At 40.2% G+C, this 27,425-nt stretch overlaps 1 protein-coding gene across 6 annotated transcripts in view; it reads left to right on the plus strand.

Annotated features, from left to right (window-relative positions):
• The window catches only part of FHIT (fragile histidine triad diadenosine triphosphatase), a 1,388,110-nt gene that overhangs the window by 602,265 nt on the left and 758,420 nt on the right, over positions 1 to 27,425 (plus strand). For 2 of the 6 annotated variants that reach the window (XM_055344936.1, XM_055344935.1), the window contains one exon: positions 5,663 to 5,736. The exons of 3 other annotated variants lie outside the window; for them this stretch is intronic. In XM_055344936.1, coding sequence (XP_055200911.1) covers positions 5,718 to 5,736 — 19 coding nt within the window. In that variant the 5' untranslated portion in view covers positions 5,663 to 5,717. Of the gene's footprint in view, positions 1 to 2,850; positions 2,869 to 5,662; positions 5,737 to 27,425 lie in introns of those variants that run through there. One more of the 6 variants, XM_055344940.1, reaches the window with a different exon arrangement.

The raw sequence follows: 27,425 nt of genomic DNA on the forward strand, positions 1-27,425 counted from the left end.
CATTTGCTTGTGTTTCCTTCTAAGTGTCTCCAGACACGTACCCCATACCCTTGGTATTTAGTAATCAAGAGCTCTCTCTGGGACCCGTCTTCCATGCTTCCTGACTCCCCTCTCATATTTTCTTTTTAAAGATTTTATTTATTTATTCATGAGAGACACACAGAGAGAGGCAGAGACACAGGCAGAGGGAGAAGTAGGCTCCATGCAGGGAGCCCAATGTGGGACTCAATTCTGGGATTCCAAGATCACACCCTGGGCCCAAGGCAAGCGCTCGACCGCTGAGCCACCCAGGCGTCCCTCTCATATTTTCCATCTCCTTTTTGCCCTATGAAATGTTCTGTACCTTGCCTTCCACATTTTTTTTAATTTTGGTTTTATCAATCACATTCTTCATTTCCAATGACCCTCTTGCCTACCCCCCCCCCCCCCGCCCCAACACACACACACACACACTTGGATTTTTCCTCCTTCATAGCTTCTTGGATCATTTAAGCTTTGTTTCACTAAGGCTCCTTCTCTGCTATTCCCTGTCCCTCATCCCTCCACTTCCTTGCTGGTTTGCCTAGTGGGAGGCATGAACACATGTCTGCAGTAAGAGCAGAAAATGCAGTCAGAATATTTCTTCTCTTTTGTCTTGTGGCCTCGCCTGTGTCCTTCTGTCCTTGCAGCTCCCTCTGGACCACTTGGCTTCCAGAGTAGTAGTAACCGGTCCTGAATAACAAGATTCCTCTCCAGGTGCCTTGAGCAGTAGGCGTTAATGGCTCCTTATTGCTAATCTCTGGTGCCCCACCATTCATCGTCCATTTGTTTGTTTGATTGTTTAACATTGCCCACATCTTGAATCAAGACTCTACGTAGCCATCAGGGATGAATCTATTTCTTGTTGGATAAACAACCTCTTCTTAACTTGTAGGTGCAGAATGTTCTAGAAGCTCTCAGAGAATTTGAATTAGGGTTTATACTTGGGAGTTCCTATCTGACCCATGAATTCTGTCTCTGATGCCATTTGTTCTCTGTGAATATTAATTCTTGTTTGTGCAATGGTATTAACTCTTCTATCCTTTCAAATACAAATAGTGTTTGGTTAAAACAGGTAACTGGTTAGGGTTTCCTCTGCTACTATGTTAACGAGTTTCTCCAAATGGTGGGCTCTCCCTGACAGGAGTTCCAGTCCACCTTGCCCACCAGATTCATATTCCTTGTATGCCTGTCTCTAACATTTAGACTAAAAAATAGAATCTCTTGTTTGGTGTTGAAGGTCTCTGGGCATCTGGATCTTTGCAGGCCTTGAAAATAGACATTATTTCCTTCCAGTAGAACTTTCTCTTCCCTGTCAGAGGTCCCTTCCTCCTGTGCTGCTTATTCTGATCATTATCACTTACTGTTTTATCTCACATATTTTACTGTATGTCTTGACTTCCCTCCTGGAAGGTAATTTTTTTGGAGACTAAATTTAATTTTTATTTATTTATTTATTTATGATAGTCACAGAGAGAGAGAGAGAGAGAGAGAGAGAGAGAGAGAGAGGCAGAGACACAGGCAGAGGGAGAAGCAGGCTCCATGCACTGGGAGCCCGACGTGGGATTCGATCCCAGATCTCCAGGATCGCACCCTGGGCCAAAGGCAGGTGCCAAACCGCTGTGCCACCCAGGGATCCCTGGAGACTAAATTTAAAAAAAAAAAAATTGTCCATTCATTCATTCTTCACCCCATCAAACACTTTTGCTTATCATCTCTATTCTTGGGGCTGTCAAGATGAGACAGTACTGTTCCTAAGTTGAAGAAGGTCACAGCCAGATGGAGAGACAAGTACATAAGGAAGGGGGACCCAGAATGAAGAGAGTCATGATAAAACAGAGGAAGCAGCAGCTCATTCTCTCAGGAGGGAGGAGGCAGGTGTGGACTGGCATGTCTTCCTTGATTTTTCTTGCCCTGGCAGGTGGAAGGAATGAAATGGGGTGAGCAATGGGTGCTCCCTAGGTCAACTGATGGAGCTTTGTTTTTAACTCAGTAACAAGGCATGTCCAGGGCTGCACATTTAAGTAACTGTTTTGTTCTAAAGTGATCAATGGGTCCATGGTGTAGTCAAGGTTGGGACTGCTGTCCAAGGATGGATTCTTCACAACCTTGCAGTTGCTTCCATTCCCAGGCTGTGATTCTCAAAGGTTTAGAAGGGACATACAGAACTCATACACGAGTTCCACAATGCCTTGTTTTCATCTGTGGCTGATGCTTTCTTGAGAGCTTCGTGCCTTCTTCAGCTGTGCCCCGTTACCAGATAAGGTCAGCTGGTTTGGTTTTGAGCTAATGTAGCACTGGTTAGTGTTACTCTGAGCTATGCTTAAAATCAATAGGAAGAATTATAGTTTAAAAAAAAGCTAAGGTAAAAAGCACAGATGGAAAAGGAGCTACAAGGTTGCAACTGACGAATTTGAGAGCTAAATCTCAGACTTATGTGGCTTTGCTGGAGTTGCTTCCTTTGTTGCTCTTCAAGGAAAGGCAGAAAGTGAGAAAGCAGAAAGGCAGGAGAAACAGAGAGGCTCGGAAGTCTTGGAAGCTCCCAGACTCCATGCCCTTTCTCGCCCTCCCAGCTACTGGGATCGTTTTTAATTGGGACGTAGAAGTGTGCACAATGTAATGTGAAAAGTGTGCACAATGTAAATGAAGACACAATGAATCATCACCAAGGGAGAATCTTCAGTTTAGTGGGAGAAAGGTCAGAATCCAGATGATGATCCCTGTTTGAGCCCTCACTCCCTCCAGCCTTTAACTGAGAGCAGCTGCCCTTTCCTTCCTGTTCCGGAAAGCTCGGAGAGAGCTGTGTGTTGCATTTTCTCTTGCTTCCTGGAGCTGCTCTAGATCCTGCAGGTCAGACCATGGCTTAGTAAGAGTGGGTACAGATTTCTAGGGAACAAAATCCATACTGGAGGGTGGTGGGAGGGGTACAAGCCTTTTAGTCAGATTTTTGCAGCATTCTGGCTTTTCCATCCTGTTCTCGTTGTGGATATTTATTTTAAAGATTTTACTTATTTATTCATGAGAGACACACAGAAAGAGGCACAGACATAGGCAGAAGGAGGAGCAGGTTCCCCGCAGGGAGCCTAATGTGGGACTTGATTCCAGGACCCTGAGATCACGACCTGAGCCAAAGGCAGACACTCAATCACTGAGCCACCCAGGCATTCCTTATTGTGGATGTTTAATTTGGGATCTGAGGTGGGCAAAAGAAATGCAGATGGGCCAGGCTTTGGCTGGGACATTTATTGGCAAGTATCTGGTTTTTCATAGAAATTCAAATCCAGAAGGAGATAGACACTTTTGTGGGGGAAGGAAAGTGTCTGAGGGAAATGGTCATGATTCTGGGCAGCACATTGTGGTAGCCTTAGGATCTGAGTCCATCGAGTGCTGCCACCTGTAAGCTCTGTGCAATTAAGAGAGTGACTACACCTCCCTAGTCCACATTTTCTGGCATAAAAATAGCAGTTCTGGGAAGAGCTTGTAGTTTGGCCTTGGGAGGACCTGAGTGGAGGTCTTAGGTCTGGCAACTTGGGCAAATTATTTCACTTGTTTGAGCCTCAGTTTTATCAGCCAAATAATAGGAACAGTAGGAGCTACCTAGCGGGGATGCCAAGAGAATGAAAAAAAAAAAAAAGTTACACGTCAAGCAAATTGGTGGTGGTGGTGAAGTAACTTCCCTGGTTACTGCCCACCTGATCTCAGACCTCTGCTCCTACTATCTCTTTTTACATTATTTTTCTCCTTTTTATGATGTTGTTTTTTCAGCCAGCATTAAGCTCTTTTTTTTTTTTAATGAGGTTATTGAAAGGACTTTTTAAAAAAAGATTTCATTTAAGAAATTGAAAGGAGTTTTGACAGGTCAAAAGAAATGGTGTGGTGAATCTGGCTCTCCCTTTTACAGGCTTCTGTCCTTTTTTCAAATAGATCATGTATTTGGTTTTATATGCTCTAGGATTCTGGATGGTAGGAGTTGGGCAGGGGCAGGAAGAGAGACCACAGTGCGTGACTAACACAGAATACTGCTGGACCTCACAATTGGATATAGAAGGAGAGGGACTGGGAGGGAGATTTTCTGGAAAATGTTGACTGGAGTCAACAAACTGTTTTTCTTCCTGTGTTATTTGTAAACATGCCTAGAAGCTAGGATATGATGGATATATTTGATAAATAGAATAAATATTAAATACAACATAAATCTAGCCCACTGATGCACAGCTTAGAGTAATTAAAATAAAATAAAGGAATTCTATATATACAGAGAAGAATACCAGTTACCCCTTCCTGGTACTGCTTTGGAATAGAAGGTTTTGTATCTAATTTCTGCCCAAATGCTAATTGTTACCTTAGTTGGCTATTGTTCGTTATCTTGTGTTGGTTTCAAGTGACAATAATTTGGAGTTCCTAGACTTTTAACCCAGAAGAGGAGCTGCAAGCTCTTTACAGTCAAGAATTTTCTAATGTGAGCTCAGTAAATTCTACTCCCTTGATAAGGTCTGCCACAGAAGCATTTTGAGTTGGGGAAATGTTACAGATCATTGTTACAGATCAATGTTACAGATCGTCCCCTCGTAGAACTAGCATTAACAGATAACCTTCTGCCAAGCCCTGAAAGGAAGAAACCTGTGTAGTTGGATTATCCAATCCTTTCCCAAATCTGTTTGAACATGAAACATTTTCTTCAAGTAATGCTTGTTAAATCTTCCAGAACAAACTTGGGGAAGCACTATCTTGATCCAAGGCTTCATTTTAGAAATGGAAAGTAAAGGCCAGAGGGATGATTTGCCCAAGTTTACTATATGGTGACTCTCTTGGATTCAATTCCATGCCACAAATCAAACATTATTATCTTGCACTTGAAGGAAGATACTAACGAAAAGGAATCTTTCCTCCCATAGACTTTACCTGGTGGCTTTTGTTAACTATCTGCTTTTGAGTTTTCGAAGAACATTCTTTCCGGAGAGGGTACTTAGTAGTATTGCTTATTGTGTAACCATCTAAGTGCTATTGTAATTACAATTTTATTTCTTTTGAATCTGTAAGCTTTTTCTGTTCGCTCTAAAGCCTGCCTGCCATTTATTCCCACCCCCATGACTCTACACTTGTAGAAATGCTTTTGTCTTTTGTTCTTCATCTTGACTGTAACCCTCTTAACCCATCTGGGGACCTGCTTTTTGCTCCTGGAGTATATGCAAATTCCTGCATGCTATAAAATTTTCCGAAATTTTCCTCAGAAGCCCAAAGACTTATGCATAATCTACTGTAAAAGAAAATTAATTGATATTAATCTCTTTCCCCTCGATGACAGTTTTTTTTTCCTCGATCTCAGTGTTGGTAATACATAATTCAGTGTTCTTAATAACAGCTTGTGGTTGTGCCATTTATTCACTGGAGTTCTTAAGTACCCAAAGCAATGCTCCTCAGGACGTGCCTTATGGAGCAAAATTGCAGGTCTTGCTTGCCAGTCTTCTGTGAGCGACAATGGCCACTAAGTATTTGGAGAACTTTGGAACAAATGCACTCTTCATTCCTGGGCTGGCAGTGTTTGATAAGAATTCGTTATGCTTCAATCCAACGAACATTTATGTACTCCACGTCAAAACACATGCTATGCTCAGGAGATGATTTTTTTTTTCTAATGTATTAGTTATTGTTGCTGTCCGTAAGGTGTTTGCCCCTTGGTGAGGGAGACTAACTTCTAAATGAACCCAGCGCAGGGTGGTAAGTGCTGTATTATGTGGTGTGCAAAATGCTAAGACACGAAAAGGAGTATATCCAGTGGGAAAAGATTTCACAGAGGGGTAGGACTTGAGTGGTGTCCTGAAGCCAAAGCAGCAGCTTCTTAGAGGGCCGGGAAGCTTGGTGATTACTTAAAGTGTGATAGATAAGTTGTAAACTCCTGTCTCTTTGTGGGTTCTGTCCCACCTCCAAAATTCTCATTCCTAAGTTAGGTTCTCTTGGAGAATATGCCATCCGTGGATATGCATTTCTGTCAAACGTATTACACATTCAAATTCACCATCGCAGTCCAGACGATACAAGTTTTGGTGTGACTGTTTGACAAGTCCTTTCCATTTTCTATTATTCACTGTGATCACTCCCACCACCTCTTTAATGCTTATTATATATAGGTCAGCCTCAGTGCTGAGAAGCTCCCATTTTTCCATCTGTGTCTCTGTTTTCCCACATAATCCTGACAATGACTCAATGAACCACATCTGCCTCAGCTTATCTGTATTTTGGAATCCTTGGGAGAGCAACAAATGGTTGATACCGGAGTCTTAGCCTCAGATACTTAGATTTAATCGATCTGGGGCATAGCCTCGGCTTTGGGATTTAAAAAAAAAAAAATCCCTAAGTGGCAATGAAAATGGCTTAGAATTGATTGTGGTAATGGATGTACAACTCTATGAATAGATTAAACTATTGAATTGTACATTTTAAATTGGTGACTTTTATGGTATGTATATTGTATTCCAATACAACTCATATTAAAAAATCCCAGGTGAATAATTTGGGAAGCACTGCTATATGGTAAATGGCGAGCCTGAGATCAAGGAACTTTCTCAGACTCTTATAGCTAGTTAGGGTAGAGTAAGAACCCAGGCAGTCTGAGATTAGAACTTATGTTCATAATTACATCTTTTATGGTCTTCAAGCCTGAGGATGACCCTGCTAGCCTATGATTCCACAGACACGTAGGTGGAGAAGTACTGGTGGATTTGTTCCTGTCCATCCACATGCCTTCAACATGTCACATTATGTAACCAGTGATTCTAATTTGCAGAATAATTGGTGTTAGGACACGATAAAAGACTTAGCCCCCTTGGGAATAAAATTCTCAATCCCTTTATCACAGTACTGAAATGAGCTGAGCCAGCCTTCTTTGGTGGCCAGGAGGCATCCTTAGAAGCTCATTTAAAGAGGGACATGCTGGTATCAAAGTTACAAATTCAAAACCAACTGTTCCACATCCTGGATCCTGAAAATAGAATTCTATTTAAAAGGTACTGCCTGGAATATTACCTTGCTCTTTGTCAACCCTCTACCGAATTTGGGTACAAAATACACATAAAAATAGTGCAACTAAAAGAGGAGAAATGTTTGGGTTTGGGCCATAGATAGGGAAGAAGAAGGTGAGCCTGATTGGAAAGCCTGTTTTTACCAGTACCAGGAAAACACATAAGGGAGAAGAGAATACTTTTGAAAGCAAAGAATGAATCTGTATCCTAATGAATTGTCATAAATGTGTTAGTCTACAGGGAATAGTGAAGGTGGTATAAGTCCTCAGAGCAGCAGAGTGACTTTGGGAGAGGAATGCTTTGTTTCTTGTATGTAAAGATGATCACTGCTGACCTCTTAATGGCTGCCACCGCTTTCACAATGCACATTCTTTTTGAATAAAGATCGAGTTCAAAAGGATGAGCACAGCGTAAAGCTGGAAGGGAACTCATTAAAAATGGCCTTTCTAGAGGATAAAAGGTTGAGTTCCAGGAGTGAGCGTAGTTCGTTTTGCCGTAGTAGTTAGGTGCCAACTGTCTCCTAAAGTGTTGAGAAGTTTAGCAATGTGCAATCTGTTTCTTAGTGCCAAACATCAACTGTAAGAGAGTCAGTTAATTTAAATATTCAGGATTTTTCTTTTCAAACTTGGCTTTGTCTGTACGTGCCTGAAGTATTTTCTTGAATTAGTGTTTGTTTTGTTTTTAAATAACTAATTTCCATGAAATCCATTGCTCTGGTATTTTTCAAGGAAGGAGGGAGGGCCTTCTAGAATTCAGTAACGAGGAATAGAATAGGAAGTGGGAGTACAGGGCTTCTGTATCAACTGAGAAGCTGTGTGGTTGGTTCTTGGATTCTCTTACTTTGTACTTGGGATCAGCCCAGCTGCTGGTTGTTACTAGATCATCAGAATGAGTTACTGTGTGGCCTATGGTAGGTGGGGGCCCAGAGGGCCAGGATAGTGGGTCCACCCTCATGCCTCATCATGGTGCTCAGGGCTACTGTGATCCCCTCCAACACCCCCTCACTCCCATTTCTTAACTCTTCTTCCTCATTTCCATCCATTAGTAATTTCCCAAAATTATGTCCAGAATATGACCACTTCTAATTGTACCGTGGCTGCCTTGCTAGTTCAAGCCCCAACCTTTTGTCCCTTGACTTGCAGAGCCTCTTAACTGTATGGGCTACTTCTATTCTTGGCTGACTATGGTCCCTTCTCTATATGGCATCCAGAATAAGCTCTTTAAAATTTAAATTAGGTCATACTACTTCCTTGCTTGAAAACCTGCATAGGCTACTCATTTCAATAAGAATAAAATTTAGATGGCTTAGCCTGGCAATGTATGTTGTATGTTAACCGTATCTTTCTGTCTTAATCCTAGATCATGTTCCCTACATCACCAGACTCCAGCCATGCTGGCCATCTTTTAGTTGATTTTATTCATAATTCAGTTTGGCCCATGTAGCAGCCTTTGGGCTTGCTCATTAATCAGAAAGTTTTGAGAGCCCCCAGGAAACAGCAGCCCTCAGCCCTGCTCTGCTTCCCAAATTTGTTCAATAAAATGTGAAACAAAGGAATGGCTGATAGAGACCAGGCATGGTCAACATGGCTTTAGATCTTAGCTTAGGAATACTCAAAGTCTTAGTACACATATGAATTACCTAGGTCCAAGGTTAAATGCAGATTCTGATCAAGGAGGACTGGACTGGAGCTAAAAATGTGCATTCCTCACAATCTCCCAGGTGATGCTGGCACAACTCCTCCCCAGGAGGGGGCTGGTTGGTATTGAACCCAATAAGGCCAATTGGGCCAACTATTGTACTCTTGTAAAACATTCCATGACAGACTCCTTTTAAAACCTGAGGTGGGGAAAATCAGGCCGCTGTGACACCCTGCTTGGCTGACTGGCTTCTTTACCCACCCCAGTTTCAAGTGAGACTTTCTTTCCCAGAGGTACTCCACCTGATCAGCTGACCATAAATAATGATCCACTTCTTATCCCTCTTTTATTACTTTTTCCCAACTTTCCTAACTATCAAAAAATCTTACCTGTTCATTGTCTTCTCCTGATCAGAGAAGGGAGCTTGTTTGTTCTATTTACTGCTGTATCCCCATAACCATAAAGGGCACTGATTGTTGTATATAGTTACTGAGTAAAATAAGAATTAGTTACTCTGAGACAGATGAATCATAAGTTCCATGACGGGACCATTTCTTTCTTGTTAAGGCACAGCATAAGATGTGGCACACAGTAGACCTTGAATAAGTGAAGGAGAACTCAGGTTAAAAATAGGGAAAGCATGTAATAGAGCAATAATTAGTCAATCACAATTGGGATCATCACCAGCCCTTTTCCCTTTCTCTCTTAACTCCTCTCTTTTTTCTTCTTTCTTTCTTTCTTTCTTTCTTTCTTTCTTTCTTTCTTTCTTTCCTTCTTTCCTTCTTTCCTTCTTTCCTTCTTTCCTTCTTTCCTTCTTTCCTTCTTTCCTTCTTTCCTTCTTTCCTTCTTTCCTTCTTTCCTTCTTTCCTTCTTTCCTTCTTTCCTTCTTTCCTTCTTTCCTTCTTTCCTTCTTTCCTTCTTTCCTTCTTTCCTTCTTCTTTCTTTCCTTCTTCCTTCCTTCTTCCTTTCTTTCTTCTTCCTTCCTTCCCCCTCCCCTCCCCTCCCCTCCCCTCCCCTCCCCTCTCCCCTCTCCCCTCTCCCCTCTCCCCTCTCTCTTTTCTCTTCTCTTCTCTTTCATTTCATTCCACTACGAAACTAATTTCCAGACTCCTATAGTCAGGGCAATAAAAAGTGAGGAGTGTTTGGTATCAAGAATGGTCCTAAGTACTTGACAACAGGTCTTTTCTGGGAGGACTGGGGTTAGAGCCCATTCTATTATCAAGAGGCTGCCAATGTCTGTACCATTTGATAAGAGGCCATAGTCCACACACCTCTCTGAGCATAGGCACTAACCTTCATAAAAGAAAATGAACTATCTGTCCTTCTATCCCCAACTCTCATTTTTAATTGAATGATATCAGAGCCACAAAGTCCAGTCACTCGTTGCCTTTTCAAGTCACAGTGGATGATGGCCTGAACTTTTTTATCCTTATCTGTATGAGCATTGAGCTATTCTCCTATCCTCTGCCCAAATGGCTATGGAAGATCTACTCGTTTCAACATCCTTGCTAGAGGTGGTCTTTCCCCACTGTTACATCATCATCTGAGGCTAGGAACAATGGCTTAGACATTCTCTGACTAGCTCTTACTCTGTCAACTCCTGAGGATTCCACATTTGTAACTTGGCTGTAACTGGTTTAAACAGGAGGTGGAGAAGGGAGGAACTAAAATTTGTTGTCTTGTGGTCCAGGTGCTTTAGAAGAACAGCTATGTTCCAAGGTTGGCCTCGGATATTGGCTTTGTTCTTTGCTTTCAAAATGAGACTGGGTGTTATCCTATAGGTTGGAAAATTGAACTCCAATAAAAATAAATATACAAAAAAACCCCAAAACAAAATGAGATTGGCTTTTACATAGATCCTACCTGGGCATCTGACATAATTCCTACGCATATGTCAGTGCTATAGGGCATTCTACTGTATTGGTTTGGTTTAAGATAGTAGTCTCTTTCAGAATGCCTTAAACTGTTAACTCCTAGAGACAGAGGTATTGAAAGGTTTATTAAATGAATCCATTATTCAAATGATGTTTATTGGGTATTGACCATTTGTTTGTCAGGCACTGTGCCGGCTGCTATGTTTATGGGAATGTTAAATGAAAATTACTTATTAGGAAATTTTTCTCTAGTCTCTGGCTCCTTCCTTCCCTCCACCCCTCTTTTATGCTCTTGCTCTTGCATTCTCTTTCTTTAAAGATCTTATCTATTAATTTGAGAGGGAGAGCACACATAAGCAGGGGAGCAGCAGAGGGAGAGAGCAAAGCAGACTCCCCGCTGAGCAGGGAGCCTGACGTGGGCTCATGGGATCATGACTTGAGCCCAAGTTAACCGCTCAATTGACTGAGCCACCCAGGCACTCCACACACACTCTTTCAATTAGGAAAAGTATCAGCTGCCCTCCCACGTGACAGCTGGCACGTACTGGGCTATGGCCTACATGCTAGTGGGAGAAAGTTTGTCATTTAAATGTGGAAAAGGTGTTGTACTCTGCCCTCTTTTGCTTGGCCTTCCCATTGCTCAGAATGGGGCATTCATTAGTCTCCATAAAAGACCTGCCTGATTCTTCCCAGTTACCATTTTCAACCTTGGACTGAGGGAGGAAGTCCAGTCAGACCAGCACTGTGGACCTGGGGCCCTGGAGTGAAGTAGCAGGAAGATCCATCAGGCTTCTGGCCTGAGTCTGTTAAAGTTTGCTTCTAGGATTCAGAGACTGATGGGAAATGCCCAGCCGTTCATAAAGCTATTCTTCCCACTTGACATGGCTTCTCAATTTGAGGCTTGGGGAGGGAGGCTGTAGATAACCCTGGTCTCAGATTGCGTTCTCTGCCCTCAAGGAGATCAGGGTCTAGTATGTGAGATGGGGAAATGAATGCCCAGTCACAGGCTGTGGGTGTGTGTGTGTGAGGGGTATTATGTTCAGAGTGTGTCACAGATACTGTAAATAGGACAGAGAGGTAGGCCAGGCCCTTCCACACGTACTACGCTAATTGATGAAGACCTTATTCTTTAACAGATTGCATCATTGATGGCCACAGTAATGCCCCCAACTGTAAGCTATAATTATCTGTGTACTGCCTCGCTTGTGTACTTATATATTGTGCAGTTTGCCCATCAGTGCATACCATGGTGCATTTTAATTTTGGTATTAACTGTGATCTGAAATCTTTGTGGGGGGCGGGGGGCATCATCCTGAAACCTCTATACCTCGGGGAACATAGGGCTTTAGCTTGTCTTCAGCCAAGTGTGCCCAGAAAAGCAAAGAGAAGACCTGGTGCCATGATACCTACAGATGGTTTCCATGGCCACCAACACAGGAGGACTTTACCATCTTAGCAATAGGCTTAAGCAATTGAAGGAGAATTTGAAATAAATAAGCGGATTTGTTTAACAGTGTCTGTAGGAAGGCTTTGTAAAGAAATGGCATAAGTGCCCATAGGAGGGATATGCTTTTTCTCCTTTTCTGGAGCTGGGAGGTTAAACAGCCACCCAGAGTTAGGTATGTTTTCTGCCCTCTCAGTGAGTTAGTGGAGGAAGTGAGATTTATATTAACAAGCACTTGGTGAGCAAGAGACTCTTGTGAGGCAGTTTTTGAAGATCCGAATATTATACCAGGCATTGTCCTCTAAAGCCAGAAAAAGTGCACCAGCAATTTGAGTGGAAACATCAACAAAGAAATAAAAGAATCTTATTAAATGAGAAGCTGCCAAAAAAAAAAAAAAAAAGCATCTAACAATATTGAAAGCAAGAGGTGAAATCCCAGCCACAGCAACCTGAGAAAATGTTATCTGAGAATTTAGCTGTAACAGAGAGTACTCCACGGTAAATGTGCACTTCACTCCTCGGTGACAGTGACAAATCTTCTGTAATCCTTCCTAAATGCACCCTCAAAATGGGTTAATGTTTTCTTGCTTTGTGCTGAATTTCATAGAAATGAGTGCCCCTTAGGGAAATTTTAATTGTCTCTCTTTTTTTCTCATTAATTTGCTGTACAGTTGAAAATTAATACTACTGTGGATTTACAGAATTTGCTAATTAGTAAGAAGCTTGACATTTACTAATGTAAAACTATGAATAAACCTACTAATTTAAAAATTATGTCACCGTCAGAATGTTCCCATGGAAGCTGGAAGCCCAGAGAAAAATGTGGTCTTTAGATATTTATTAACAAGGTGATTAGTCAGAGGATTACCATAGGACATGTTATTTCAGTGCTAAAAGTTTATTATTCATGTTCCTAATTCAAAGAGTTGAGATTCTGGGAGTCCACATGTGTTATTGTGTCCTTACCCTGAAATGGATAGAACAGTCTCAGCACTGCCGTGAAAGCTCTCTGAGTCTCCCGTCCAAAGAACTGTAATGAAAAACAGGTTATGAGTGTCATGCAGCAAACTCTGATTGGTAATGACTATCTCAAAAGTTCTGTTAAGGAAATCATGCAGAAGGACACCCTAGTTGGTTAGTGATGTCTGTCGTTGGTACAGGAGGAGGAAGGCACAGTGCCAGACGTGAGTCCAATCCCAATATAAACAAAATCCGTGAGCTTACTTACCAAGCACCTTTTATTCTTTTCACTGAGGATCGGAGTTCTTGGGGATCTGTATTTAGTGGGGACAGTTTCTTCTTCTCGGACATGGTGACAGGAGGAATAAGTATTGGTAGCTTAGGACTCTAAGAAGCATGCTGAATGAAACTCTGATGAATCATGAAATGGCTTCATGCATCTGTCTGTCTATCAGGAAAGCAGGTCAGGAAGATGACCGGAGACAGGGTGGTGCAGAGGGGCAGGGCGTGGAGAGCACACCTCTCCCTCGTCAGCAGCAATTCTGCATGTGGTTTCAGGCAGCTTGTGCGTGACCTACGGAGGACCATCAAGAGAGGACTTAGGTTGTGCCAACAAAGCCTCTGTCCTGGTGGAGTAAGCATCATCTAAAAATCATTTGAAACTGGGACAAAAATTGTTTGAGAGAAAATAAAAAAAAACCTGTTTCTTGCTTTTCTGGAAAAGCAATGACCATTTCTCACTTTGTGTCATTAAACCAAGGTTCAAATGTATAGGCTTCTCACAGCTGGCATTTGAAATGTTATTTTTAAAAGCAAGAGGCTTTAGGATCATAAAATTCTAAAGATGCTGCTCTTGGAGAACACTCATCGTGATTTTCCTAGGACTCAAAATCCATTCAACAATACAGATGCACTTAGTGATTGCTTGTCAGCCTTTTAATTATTGTGTTTTGCAGCCCACTTGGCGATGGAAGTTGCCGTAAATTACCCTTAGCAACAGCACACACTCAAGGCAGAGTTGCCCTGAACTCTGCGTGCCGTCATGTCATGGGTGAACTGGGTGAGCACACGAGGCAGGGTCATGTGGAGAGTCAAAGTGCTTGGTTATGCCCTTGGCCTGCCTGTTTGGCCTTTAGATACCCAGCATGGCCATCCTCTGAGCGCTGAGTAATCTCTTTCCACCTGTGGAAAGCCAGACTGACTCTGTAAGCAGCTGCAATTGTGCACTTGAAAATTAATTCCTTTCCTCACGCATCTTTTTTCTGTGTTCTTCTTGTCCCCCTACTCTTCTCACCCACCTGGATGCAGATGTCTGCGGTGGTCATTTACATCGAAAGCATAGCAAGTGACACAATGTGGGCAGAAGGTCTGTCTTAGCATTGCTGGAGGTAGAGAGGAGTCCAACGTCTGATGCCCTGGGTACAGATCTTAGCACTGCCTTTTATTTGCCGTGTGGACTTGGGCAAGTGACTTACACTCTCAGTGCTTTCTCTGTAAAATCAGAATGATGAAAAGGCATCACAGGGTATTGAGAGGATTAAGTGAGATACTTGCATAAAGCATTTAGGGTTATGCCTGCTGTATAGCAAGGGCATAGGACTCCATCTTGTTAGTGTGACTAAGAAATGGCCATATAAAATAATCTACTGCATAGGTTTTCTGTATCTACATGATGAATATCAGTGAGAGGTGCTTTCAGAAGTGTCTTTTCTGGGCTTTAGAAAGCTGTGAAAACATTCTTTTCTCTGTGCAGAGTCCTTCCCAGACAGTGTTAAGTATGAAGTTCATTGGGGAAAGAAAGAGGCAGCTACTCAGGACACAGGTAGAGTTTCATACGTGGGTGAGGCCACTGCTCCTAACCTCTGGATGTTGGCCTCCATCACCTTTGGGACAGTCACCATTTCCCAAAAGCCATATCACACTCTCATACGTGGGTGAGGCCACTGCTCCTAACCTCTGGATGTTGGCCTCCATCACCTTTGGGGCAGTCACCATTTCCCAAAAGCCATATCACACTCTCATCTTGCCCTGCCTTTTTCTGAGCAGTACTTGGTAATCTTTACTGAGAAGAGCTTTGGGATCTTAGCTAACAGGTAACCTTGATCAAGTCATTTGACTGCTATGGGTTTTATTTTCTCAGTATCTACTGTACAGGCTGTTGGGGTTCAAATGAGCTAATGTAGGTCAAGTGCATAGCATAGGCTCTGGCACATAGGGGTATTCAATCAGTTCTCATTTGTTGTCATCGTTGCAAGGTTCTAGCTGCTATAAAAGGATATTAAGTCCAGAAAGAGATGAATTTCAGGTCAGTCCCCTCTTCCCTCATTAACTACAAACACATCCTTGTCATAGTTTCAGGGGGGTACCAGCTCATTCTTCATCCTTTGTCTTTCTGTCTCCTGTGGATATGGGCCTATCTTTCTTAGGTACTCAGAAAACTGTATAGATGTCACTTAATATTTATCCAGCACCTCTTGTGTTTGAGGCAACATGCTGGACACGGTGGGAGACATCAAGGCAGGTTTGTATACAGACAGATCACCTAGATGATTATAAGAGCCTCATTCTTCTTTTGAGGTCAGGAAGAGATCAAAAAGTAGCAGTAAGAAAATGACCAATTAGTCTTTTCTTTGAGAACTCTCAGCTCCAGTAAGTCCTTAAACAAGTGAAGAGGAGAACAAAAAGGAAAGAAAGAGTACAGTGTTATTATAAGGGAGGTCATAGACAGTATGTAAATGAGTACAACCACACAGGAAAGCTGTGTGAATCATACGACCAAAGCAAATGCATAATAGCCACCCTGCAAACTCCAGCTCTTCTGTAGAAGCTTGCCTGTGGACAGAACATCCCACCTGGTCTGAACAATGGAGCCACGTGATGGGATTCAGGTGTGGGTCTCGGTGTGCACACTCGTTAGTGTTTGATGATGCTCCCCAGTAGGCAGCCTGAGCCTCATTACTGTTCGTAAGAGTAAGCTAATATTAAGAGTTCTGAATTTCCAAATGGTGACAAATGGAATGAAGAGGTAATGAGATGGGTAGGAACAGAGATCCCCTGACGAGTGCCCATCGTGGTGAGAGGATGAGAAAAAGAGAAAAACACCATTGTCACTCCGCGAGATGCTGAGAAATACCTATTTGTGTCTGGCACAGGGAAGTGAGAAGGCATTTATCAGGCAATGAAATTGAAACTGCCCTGGATGGAGCTTTGCGTAATGCTGTGCAGCAAAAGCCACGATGGGAGAAGAAGAGTCGCACTAGGACTGACTTCAAATCGGTGTTTTATTTCCTATTTCATGATGGCAAAATACACAGAAGTGGGGCCTGGGTGGGAGCCCTGTTTCAAGACCCCATGAATGAGAACCTCTCATGATTGCTGCTGCTACAGTAAGCTCTGACCATGTCAGATCTAAAGGAGTTTGACTTCTTGTCATTTCATTTGAGCCACGTCTGAAGACCTCTAGGAGAAGCCAGTGGATGGGTAGTCTGGAATGGCCTTGGGTTCAAGGCCTTGAATTTAGACTTTAGTATCAGGTGAATTTTCCATCTGCTATTGAGCAGGTTTGAAGGAAAGTCTTCATACATTTCTGAACTTGCACCCTTATTGGATCATACCACCTGAAGTGGACTGTTCAGTCATAGATTTTATCAGTCATGTAATTATCTTCTGAATAGCACAATTAGAAATTGCTGAATATGGTCACTTAAAATAGAAGTACACCCATCAATAGATTATGAGTGACACATAGCTATAATCGACACTGTAATTAGCCTTATGATTCCATTTTAGCAAAAACCTGTGAGTGGCATTGCTTCACCACAAAAATCTAGACATTTCATGTTCGTTAAAATGTAGTGAAATCATTTTCTTGTGTGGAGTGATAATCATTGTCTTGTATTCGTTCGCATTGGGAGTTTCAATCTGTTCAGTGTTAATGTTTAAAATATAACACAATTTGGGCAATTTTATGTTGGTGTTCCAAATTCTTTTAACATGCTAGAAACCTAAATAAAGAGCCTTGGGTGTCTCTCAACCTCTGAGAGGCCTGAAAAGGGATGTTAACGTGTGGTTTCTGCTTCTAGAAGATCACAGTTGGCTTTGATGTACTCTTTGAACTTTTGACTTTTGACATCAGTTCAATGTTGGTGTCCCCACACTATTATGCAGCCTGTGGAGATAAACTCTTATTAATCTTTTGTGATTAATATGAAGAGTATAGTATGAATGGAAATGCAATAGTAAATTGGATTACTCTAGAATACATGACATTAAGATGATTTTTCTTTTTAAAGGTTATAGTTATTTGAGAGAGAGCACTAGCATGAGCAGGAGGAGGGGCAGAGAGAGGAAGAGAAGCAGACTCCCCACTGAGCAGGGAGCCCAATACAAGGCTTGAATGCAGAACCCTGGGGTCCTGATCTAGGCTGAAGGCAGTTGCTTAACCAACTGAGCCACCCAGGTGCCCTAGATTTTTTTTTTTTTCAAATGGAAAATCCCTTAAGTATTAATTTTTTTTTTTTTTAGTTGACACTGTCATATTAGTTTCAGGTTTACAACATAATGATTCTATAGTCTATGTGTTACACTCTTATCACCACAAGTGTAGCTACCATCTGTCATCATAAAGTATTGTTTTAATATCCTAATCTGTAAGTTTGCCTCTGCTATTAAAGTCCACATGAAGATATAGTTTGGGTTATTTTTACTGCTAAGATGAGTCTCACCCTCCATCAGACCGAGGAGTCAAGTCATACTTTGTCCTCCAGTTTAGACATCTGCTTCCTTTTTTTTTTTTTTTTTTTTTTTTTTTTTTTTTTTTTTCAGGCTTCTGTCTTTCTCTCTTGAGTTGGTTATCTACAAACACAGGCTGTTGATTTTCCAAATGACTCTAGGCCTCAATACTGGTGTTACAGACCTTCACCACCTGTGTTTGGTTTGGCAGGAAACATTTTTTAAGTGACATAAATAATTTTGAGTTCTATACATTTTTGCACATATGGTACTGTGTTTAATACTGAAGGTCAGGTTGAAGTATAAAACGGAAGTCATCTATTCATTCTATTTATCTTTCTTTACTAGATGAAAATAACTTTGGGAGCAAATACTTTTTCTAGGTGGGCTCTTTTTAAAGAACAGGTCTCCAGTGGGTCAGTGGGAGAAAGGAGTTGGTAATTCATATTCCCTGAGGATACTTGAAAAGCTTCTCCAATGCATGGTCATGGTAGAAAATTATCTAGAAAAGACAATAAAATTATCCAAACCCATTTTGTCACAGGAAAATCATCCTGAATTTCCAGATTTCCCCTATATACATGTATACACACAAATGATTTTAAAAATGTTTTATTCATTCGTTGTACTGAAAACGACTATTTATATTATAAATACAAGGTCATATATAATTTATCTAAGTATAAGGTTATATAATGTAATTATATAAACATAAGATTCTATATAATTATACAAATGCAGGGTTATATGTTATAATTACATAAATACAAGGTTATATAAATCATAAATATAAGATTATGTCTTATTTGTATTTTATTCTCTCACTGGATGAATCAGCTACATAGCAGATGTCATTATTATTGAGTGAGGGGTGGTGAGGGGATATAATAGGTCCAAAGAGTTCTGGGGCAGGCAGTATGAGGTGTTAGGCGTAAATCCTTGTCAGGATGTTGGCAATGAAACAGGCAAGAGTAGAGGGTTCTTGGGCCTCACCGCACATTAGGATTACCATGAGAACTCTTCAAAACAAAACAAACCAAGGGTGCCCAGGCCAATTAAATTAAAATATGTGGGAGTGAGCTGTTGGTGAGGATGTTGAGAAACCTTTTTCACTGGTGGTGGTAATGTAAAATGGTAGAGTGGCTAAGAAAAACAGTTTGGCCCCAGCTCAAAATGTTATAGACAGAGTTTCCATGTGACTCAGCAGTTCCACTCTTAGGTATATACCCAAAGAGAACTGAAAACCTAGGCCAATACAAAAGCTTGTAGCTGAATGTTCATAGCAGCATTATTAATAATAGCCCCAAAGTAGAAATAACTCAAATGTCCACCAATTTATTAGTGGCTAAAGAAAAAAGTAGTCCATACATATAATGGGATAGGATTCAGCCCTGAAAAGGAATGAAGTACGGACACCTACTTACCAGGGGGATGAACAGTGAAACGTTATGCCAAGTGAAAGAAGCCACACCTGAAAGGCTACATATTATATAATTACCTTATGTGAAATGTCCAGAACAGGCAAATCCATAGAGACAAAAAGATTAATGGTTGCCATGGCTATGTAGGGAGGAAAGGGCAAGCACTTGCTGACAGATGTGGTGTTTCTTTTTGTGGTGAAGAATATATTTTGGTGATAATTGCACAACTTTGGGATTTTACTAAAAACCACCAACCTGTAGATTTAAATGAGTGAATTTTATGGTATGTGAACTATAGCTCAGTTTAAAGCATTCTTAGGACACGGGGGCCTTAAACTCTGAAGCTGATTTTTACAACAGTGAGGATCTGCTTTAAAAAATGAAATTGGAGAATTGAACACTCATAGCTTAAAGCTTTGTCATCATGAGCTTCTTCTCATCACTTATTGAATGAAATCCCAAATGAGGCTTTGCACAGTGTGGTCCCTGCCTACCTTTCACCTTATCTCCTCACCTTTCTGTTTAGCCTCCTATTCTTAGACTCTGCTGCCCCTCCCATCCCTCTTTTCCTTCCATTCCTTTAAGACCTGGAGCTTATTCTTGTCTTGGCATCAGCTGTTTCCGTGGAACACTCTTTCCCCTGATACTCACCTCGAGCAGGCTCCTTATTCAAGTCCCAGATCAGATGTTTAGTTCCCTTCCTATCACCACTAAACCCATTACTTCAACCCTTTCCAAGTCACTGCCTGCTTTGGTATCCTAATTGTTTTCTTTAAATCACAATCAAATATTTTAGCTTGTTGATTGGTTTGTGGTCTCCACCGCTTACTAATCCTCCTCACCCTGTACCTAGAAGGCTTCATGAGGACAGGAGCCTGGTCTGGCATGTTCACCACAAGAATAGATTAGAAAGTGGTGAATATATAATAAGTACTTTTTGGCTGAGAAAGTGATTGGTTTAATGAGGAACCAGTTCAAGACTTGTCAAAGTATAGGCAATCCCTGAACACCTTTGTAGGAGAAGGGGAAGGAACCAGGGGAGTGAGATCAAAGTTGGTTAACAAAATCAAGAATTATAACACATGAAAGTGACAGGGGCAGGAGAGAGGTTGCTGATGAAGTGAGATCTTGAAAAAGCTTTGGCATTTTGAAATGCCTGTGTGTTTTCTGTTTATAAATAGCTGAGCTTCAGTTTTTATTTTTTGAGGGTTTTTTTTTTTTTTGACTTGTTAACAATTGAAAATTTTTCTTAGTGACACGATAGGTTGAGGACTTAATCTACTTTACTAAAAATTGATTTTTCTTTTTATAAAAATGTTACGCATACACTTTTTGTTTGCTCGAATTCTGAGACACTTCAGACTGTCTTCTCTTTCTCTTTGTTTTTGTCACCTGCTTCTGGGGTGTTCTCTTACTGGCTCCTGTGGAATTTTGACATATTCCTGTAAGTTTAGAATATTTTATAAGTCACCAAAACCTAAATTACGTCTCTAGCTAACCATTTACATACCTTGATTGTTGTCCAAGTCCTCAATAAAATGTATTTGAGAGCCTGGCCAGGTGAAAATATGCTTCCTCAGTGAGATAATAAGACATCTTTCCTGGTAACGTTGTTCTTGGGTTTCCTTATCCAGCAGCTTTTCTAGCTCATTTACATTTTTAGTTAACCTTTGAGTCCCTGGTTTTTAAATGAATTGGAATTGAAACGTATTTACCAGTTGGTAAAGGATCTGGAGTTATTTGCAATATGGTTCCTTCTGATGACTCTCAAAGAGAGCTAGTCATGCCTTCTAGGATTGGTCTAGATTCCTGCCATTTGCTGAGTGGTTATAAAAATAGCATCTTATTTTTTAAGTAAATCTTATCATGCCCAGGCATAATGAAATAACACATTTATTTTTCAAGATAAAAGATAATTTTTTCATTCTTGTAACCAAAAAGATAGTATTTCTTTTTTACTGTGCCTGGCTTCTTGGGTGCATAGGATATGTCTCTTTTCATAGCAGATTGTTCATGGCAGATTGTTTTAGTTAGAATAGTCATTCCCAGGATGCCTGTGTGGCTCAGCAGTTGAGTGTCTGCCTTTGGCCCAGGGCATGATCCCGGAGTCCTAGAATCGAGTCCCATATCGGGCTTCCTGCATGGAGCCTGCTTCTCTCTCCTCCTGTGTGTCTGCCTCTATCTCTGTGTGTGTCTCATGAATAAATAAAATCTTTTTAAAAAAATAGAATAGTCATTTCCCCCTATATTATATTGCTAAGGAATAATAAATTTTTACTAGATAGTTGGAGAATCAAAGAATTCCCAGTGCTGACAAAGTTATGGGGAAATAGGCCTTTTGCCTTTATTACTTTTGAATATAACTTTTTATAAACCTTTTGTGAGAGATATTTAGCAGTACATAGCAATAGCTTTGAAGGTTCAGTATCCTTTGAACACACTGATTCTCAAATCTAGGAATTGATACTATATGAAACACATTCCTTATAGTGTCGTCAGGAGGATTAAGTTTTTATATAGAAATCACTTGGAATGAAAATACTAAGTATGGTATTAGCTATTTCTATTTTGTCAGGTTCTACTTTTTTTTTTTTTTTTTTTTTTTTAAGTGGAGCTTGAACTCACGACCCTGAGGTCAAGACTGAGCTGAGATCAAGAGTCCTTTGACTGGAGCACCCAGGTGGCTCAGTGGTTGAGCATCTGCCTTCAGCTCAAGGCATGATCCCAGAGTCCTGGATAAAGTCCTAGATGGAGTCCCACATCTGGCTCCCTGCAGGAGCCTGCTTCTTCCTCTGCCTATGTCTGCCTCCCTCTGTGTGTCTCTAAGGAATAAATAAATGAAATCCTAAAAAAAAAAAAAAAAAAAAAAAAAAAAAAAAAAAAAAAATTGACTGAGCCACCCAGGGCCCTCACATGCTACTTTTTAAGTGACACTGCTCTACCCCTAGTGTGGAGAGAATAGTAGTCACCTAATGGTGGTGTAGTACCAAGTATATGGTTTTTACTTGCTTTTTAATTTAATAACTCTGTACTATTCATATGAAAGCACTTTTCTAAGCAACTCAGCAATATTATATGTTAGCTGGCAGTTGCCAAATTTTATTCAACAAATATTACTTTTTTTAAATTAAAGATCTTATTTATTTGAGAGAGAGCAAGAAAGTGAGAGCACAAGCAAGAGGAGGGGCAGAAGCAGGAGCAGGCTTCCCACTGAGCATAACAGACTGAACCACCCAGGAACCCCTGGCATTACTTTTTTTTTTTTAATTTTTTTTAAATTTCCATTTATTTTATGATAGTCACACAGAGAGAGAAAGAGGCAGAGACATAGGCAGAGGGAGAAGCAGGCTCCATGCACCGGGAGCCCGACGTGGGACTCGATCCGGGGTCTCCAGAATCGTGCCCTGGGCCAAAGGCAGGCGCCAAACCGCTGCGCCACCCAGGGATCCCCCTGGCATTACTTTTTGACAGCATAAAATACCAACAATGATATCACGAGTAGTTTTATAAAAACTACATGCTTTACATGTGTCCTGGAGAAGAAGGTGCTGTTGTTATCCCATTTCACAGACTGACCCTAGAGCTGTGTTCTTAATTTCATTATCCCAGAGGTTCTGCTGGAGTCAGGCTAGGAAGGAGCTTAAGAATCTACTGTTTTAAAAAAGCTCCCATGACGATTTTAATTGGAACTAATGCTCTGGGGAAGTGCTTCTCAAACTTTAATATGCCTACAACACAACTTGGAATCTTGTTTAAATACAGAACATACAGTTGGTTTTGGGAACTTGGGAATCTGCATTTCTAACATCTCTCAGGAGATGCACATCTTGTTTGCAGACCACATTTTGAGTAGACAGCCTATTACTTTCCTTGGGGAAATATGAAGACTTTAAATTTGTCCCAAAGAAATCATTTGCTATAGGGAAAAGAGAAAACGATCATGAAATGGGGTCCTTTGTTGTCTGTTGGGTAAGATTTTGCCTCACGGGCATGGTCTGATGGGTGCCTTTGCTAAAGTCCTGAGCTTCTCAAACTTGGGTGGTTGGGTTTTGAAGGGTCCTTCCATTTTCTTTTTTTTAAATTTATTTTTATTTTTTTAAAAAGATTTTATTTATTCATGAGAGAGAGAGAGAGAGGCAGAGGCAGAGACACAGGCAGAGGAAGAAGCAGGTTCCATGCAGGGAGCTCAACATGGGACTCAATCCTGGGTCTCCAGGATCACGCCCTGGGCTGAAGGCAGCAGTAAACTGCTGAGCCACCCCGGCTACCCCTAGGGTACTTCCATTTTCAAAAAGGAGTTTATAGTTTGTGTTCTCCATTTGATAAAATAATATGAATATAATAGACACAGGCATGTTATCTGGATCACCAGCTGACCATCCTACAAAAGTACTGACATGTGCTTTTAGCACCAAACAATTCCCTAATGTGACAGTTATTTTTAATTGAAAATGCTGAAAGTGGGGTCTCTGCAGTCCTAGATTCCCAAGTTTGGGAAATCCTTACAAATAGTTTGTACCTTCTACAAACATAATTGTCTAAAGGAGACCCAATGAGGTTCACAGTGAATTTGAGTAAGCCAGTTGGCCTGCAACCTTACTCAGTATCTCTAAAATGAGGGGACTGGATCTAAGTGATCTTGGAGAGTCTTTTCTGTTCAAATTCTACAGTTGATTTTTCTTTTTGGGGACAAGGGTAGAAGCATATGGCAGTTACTTTAGTTGGACATTAGCATCACATTTGAAAGCAAACCAGGAAGAAACCTGATCTACCCTGAAGTGAGTGGTTGTCATCTCCTGTTGTTAATGGTTGGGAAACTTAACATTTTAGAGCATTTGCTTTTGTGCCCATTGAACCTTATTTCGCTGTGAATTAGGTTGCCTATCTAGCCCTATCAGAAAATGACTGATCAAATCCACTGAGTCACAAAATTAAAAGTGAATAGTCAATAGAGACCTTTGCATTACATCCTTTTTCTGTACTAAATTTTGGAGACAAAGTTCTAAAAATAACGTGATGCTACCAGCTGCTCTGAGTTCTAGAAGATAGGCAGAGACAGGTTGTAGAAGGCGAAAAGGTAAAGAAATGGCACAAATAACTTCTAGAGCTGAAAAGATGGGAAATAGAAACTGGTTTAATACCTCAAAGGCACATATTTTTAGTTCAAGATAACAGATGTTATTATTAAAGAATAGAAATTGAAGAATTAGCTGAAAACATAAGACTTTGGGTGTTCATTAATATACTATTGTTTGTAAACAGTCACATGCAAAGCTCAGTCACTGTTTCTGGAGGCAGCCTTCTATTTCTGGCTTAGCTGAGACTGCTAACAAGTCTAAGGAGACCTCAACCCTAGACTGAGGTCCCTAACCCTGCACTTGGTTTTCTGGATGCCAGAAGCTGTCATCTCCATACTTATTAAGTAACAGAGATCCCAGCAGATGATTTTCCTCTGGGACGTCAACAGAAGATTGGTACATCCAGCCTTCTTGTTTGGTTAAAAAAAAAAAAAATCAGCAATTTTACATTAACTTATAAAATAAAATTGCTTTTGGTCATTTTCACATGGAAGGAGAGTATTTAACATTTATCTCAGCCTTACAGACAGTTGAGATCCTGGAGATGCAAGAATTTTCCCATCACACAATATTGGCTCTTAGCCTTTTCTCTACTTTTGTTCCTTTTATAGTTGCTGGAGTGTTTTTCTTCTCCATTGAAATGAAAACTTGAGGAAGCATGTCTGCTAGCAGCACAAATGAGCAGAATTTTACCATGATTAAAGAGGAGACTGAATTGGAGTTGGGCAAAGAGATAGAAAAATTTTATCATTTTTGTTAATATTTCATGTAACCTAATGAGATGTGCTTTATATATACCATGATCCACTGTTTTCAGGTGAGATCTTTGAGGGTACAAATAAAACTGCAGCATATCAGTAACTAAATGAAATTATAATGCTATATTATTTCAGTGCATCCGGAGGTGGACATGGGGAGAATGGGGAGGATATCTGAAAGTGACCTAAAGTGGTAAGAATATGACAAGGGATTTAGAGATGGATCTGCTTTTATGATGGGGAAATTGAGCACGAGTTTAGACTGCAATAAGAATAGTCTCTATTAAAAAAAAAGAATAATCTCTATTGAAATGAAATAGGCTGTATAATTTTCATACCCAAAGGAAAAAATTGGATACCACTCAGTAGAAGGTAGGAAGGAGAAAAAAGTGAAAGAGAAGTTGGAAACAAAGGTGAAATAGGATGTTCTAAATAAGAATAATTGGCATAAATGGCTGAGAGTGAAACTAATCAGGACAAATTGTCCCAGGAATGGAAAACAAAATGCTGTATTATTTATAAAATATATTTAAAGGGACACAGTCTAATGATAAGGGGGTGAAAAAAGTTATACTTGTCAATGCAAACAAAAGGAAAAAGGAATGATAGCTCAAGGGAGTAAAAGGAGTACGAGCATATGCACATATGCAATAGTACAGAAAGCAGGAATCGATGCCTTTTGACAGGGATTAAACATTTGCAGTTAGAAATCCAGCATCATCTTTTCAGAAGCAGACAAAACCATACGACAAAGTAGAGAAAGAACAGATTTGGGTAACAGTTAATGAATTTGGTTTGCCATGTGTATAGAACTTCTCAACAAATGCAGAAGATATTGTTTTAATGCATTAAACTACAGCACTTTAAAATCAGTCATCATTAAGAGAAAGCAGAAATACCCCATATGTTTGGAAATGAAAAGACCTACTACAAAATAACCCTCAAGTGAAATAGAAAATGATAACAAGAATAGCAAAATTTTACCATTGAGTAGTAATAAAAGGACAAAAGGTCAACATTTGAGAGAGCTAGCTAATGGAATACTTTGAAGGCAATGTATAGCTTTTATTATATAGGGGAAAGATAGACGGTCCGAAACCCCATAAGCTCAATGCTTGGCTCAAGTAACTAGAAAAAACTGTGACATAGTAAATCTGAAGAAGTAAGGAAGGAAAAAGAAGAAACAGTTTTATTGCAGAAAATAAGCAATAGATAGAAATAATAAAAGCAAAGAACTAGGAGAAAGAGGTTCTTTGAAGCTTAATAGGCTAGATATAATTCCAAGAAAACTGATAAGAATATACGTTATGAATAGATACAAAATAGGTAAAAGAAATACTTATGGATTACATTATTAACCTGTTAAAGAATGTGAGTTTTTCACCAATAAAGATCAATTGGGGTGAAAGAAAGTGTTTTAGGCTAAATTTAGGCTAAAATCGACGCAAGGAAAAAAATGTAATCAGTAACTATTAAATAAATTGTAATGCTTATCAAAACAATCCTCCCTGTGATATAAAAATAGGCCTAGACAGTTTGACAAGTAGTTCTATTTAAATCTCAAGGAACAGAAAATCTTTGTTTATAAAACTTCTTAGAGAACAAAGAAAAGTCAACCTATAAGTTTGATTATTTTTTCTTAATTTTATTTTTTTTATTTGACAGAGTGAGAGAGCACAAGTAGGAGGAGCAGCAGAGGTAGAGGGAGAAGCAGACTCCCCACTGAGCAGGGAGCCCAATGAGGGGCTCAATCCCAGGACTCTGGGAGCATGACCTAAGAGGAAGGCAGATGCTTAACCAACTGAGCCACCCAAGCGCCCCTTGAATTTTTTTAAACAAAAACTAGGTAAAAAAATATTAGCTAACTTATGACATTAAAAAGCACTAAGAATTCAAATCTAGCAGTGTATGAGAAATAATTGTGACTAAGTTTAATTTTTCATAAGTGAAAGGATGTTTCAGCATTTAAAAAAAGTTACTGTAATTTATCACATAAATGGCAAAGAACAAGAGACATTGTATGATCAAGGACAAAAAAACATTTAATAAAACTATTTTTTTTCTTTTTTTAATGGAATCAGCTTTAGCAGACTTAATATACATATTTTTTTTTAGCTTGATAAAGCCTTTATACTAAGCACCTGTGGCAGATATCATTCTTTGTGGAACAGAGGTTTAAACTCATTCCTTTAATGGTTGAGAACAAGACAAGGATGCCTGCATTACTTCTACCTTTTAGCATATTGCCAGATATCTGCCCAATGCAGCAAGATAGACCAACAAAAGTAGAAATATTGAAATAAGAGAGATAATTGTCATTATTTCTAAGTAAAATCATTTATATAGAAAACCAAAGAGAGTCAGCAGAAACTATTAGTAGCAGTACAAGGTTTCAGCTAAGTTGCCAGCTTGTAAGAGCAAAATATAAAAATCAATAGCTTTCCTCTGTATTGGGAATAACCAATTATAAACTGTGACGATGAT

Source organism: Nyctereutes procyonoides, unplaced genomic scaffold (assembly GCF_905146905.1).
Source record: "Nyctereutes procyonoides isolate TBG_1078 unplaced genomic scaffold, NYPRO_anot_genome, whole genome shotgun sequence".
Taxonomy (NCBI): Eukaryota; Metazoa; Chordata; class Mammalia; order Carnivora; family Canidae; genus Nyctereutes; species Nyctereutes procyonoides.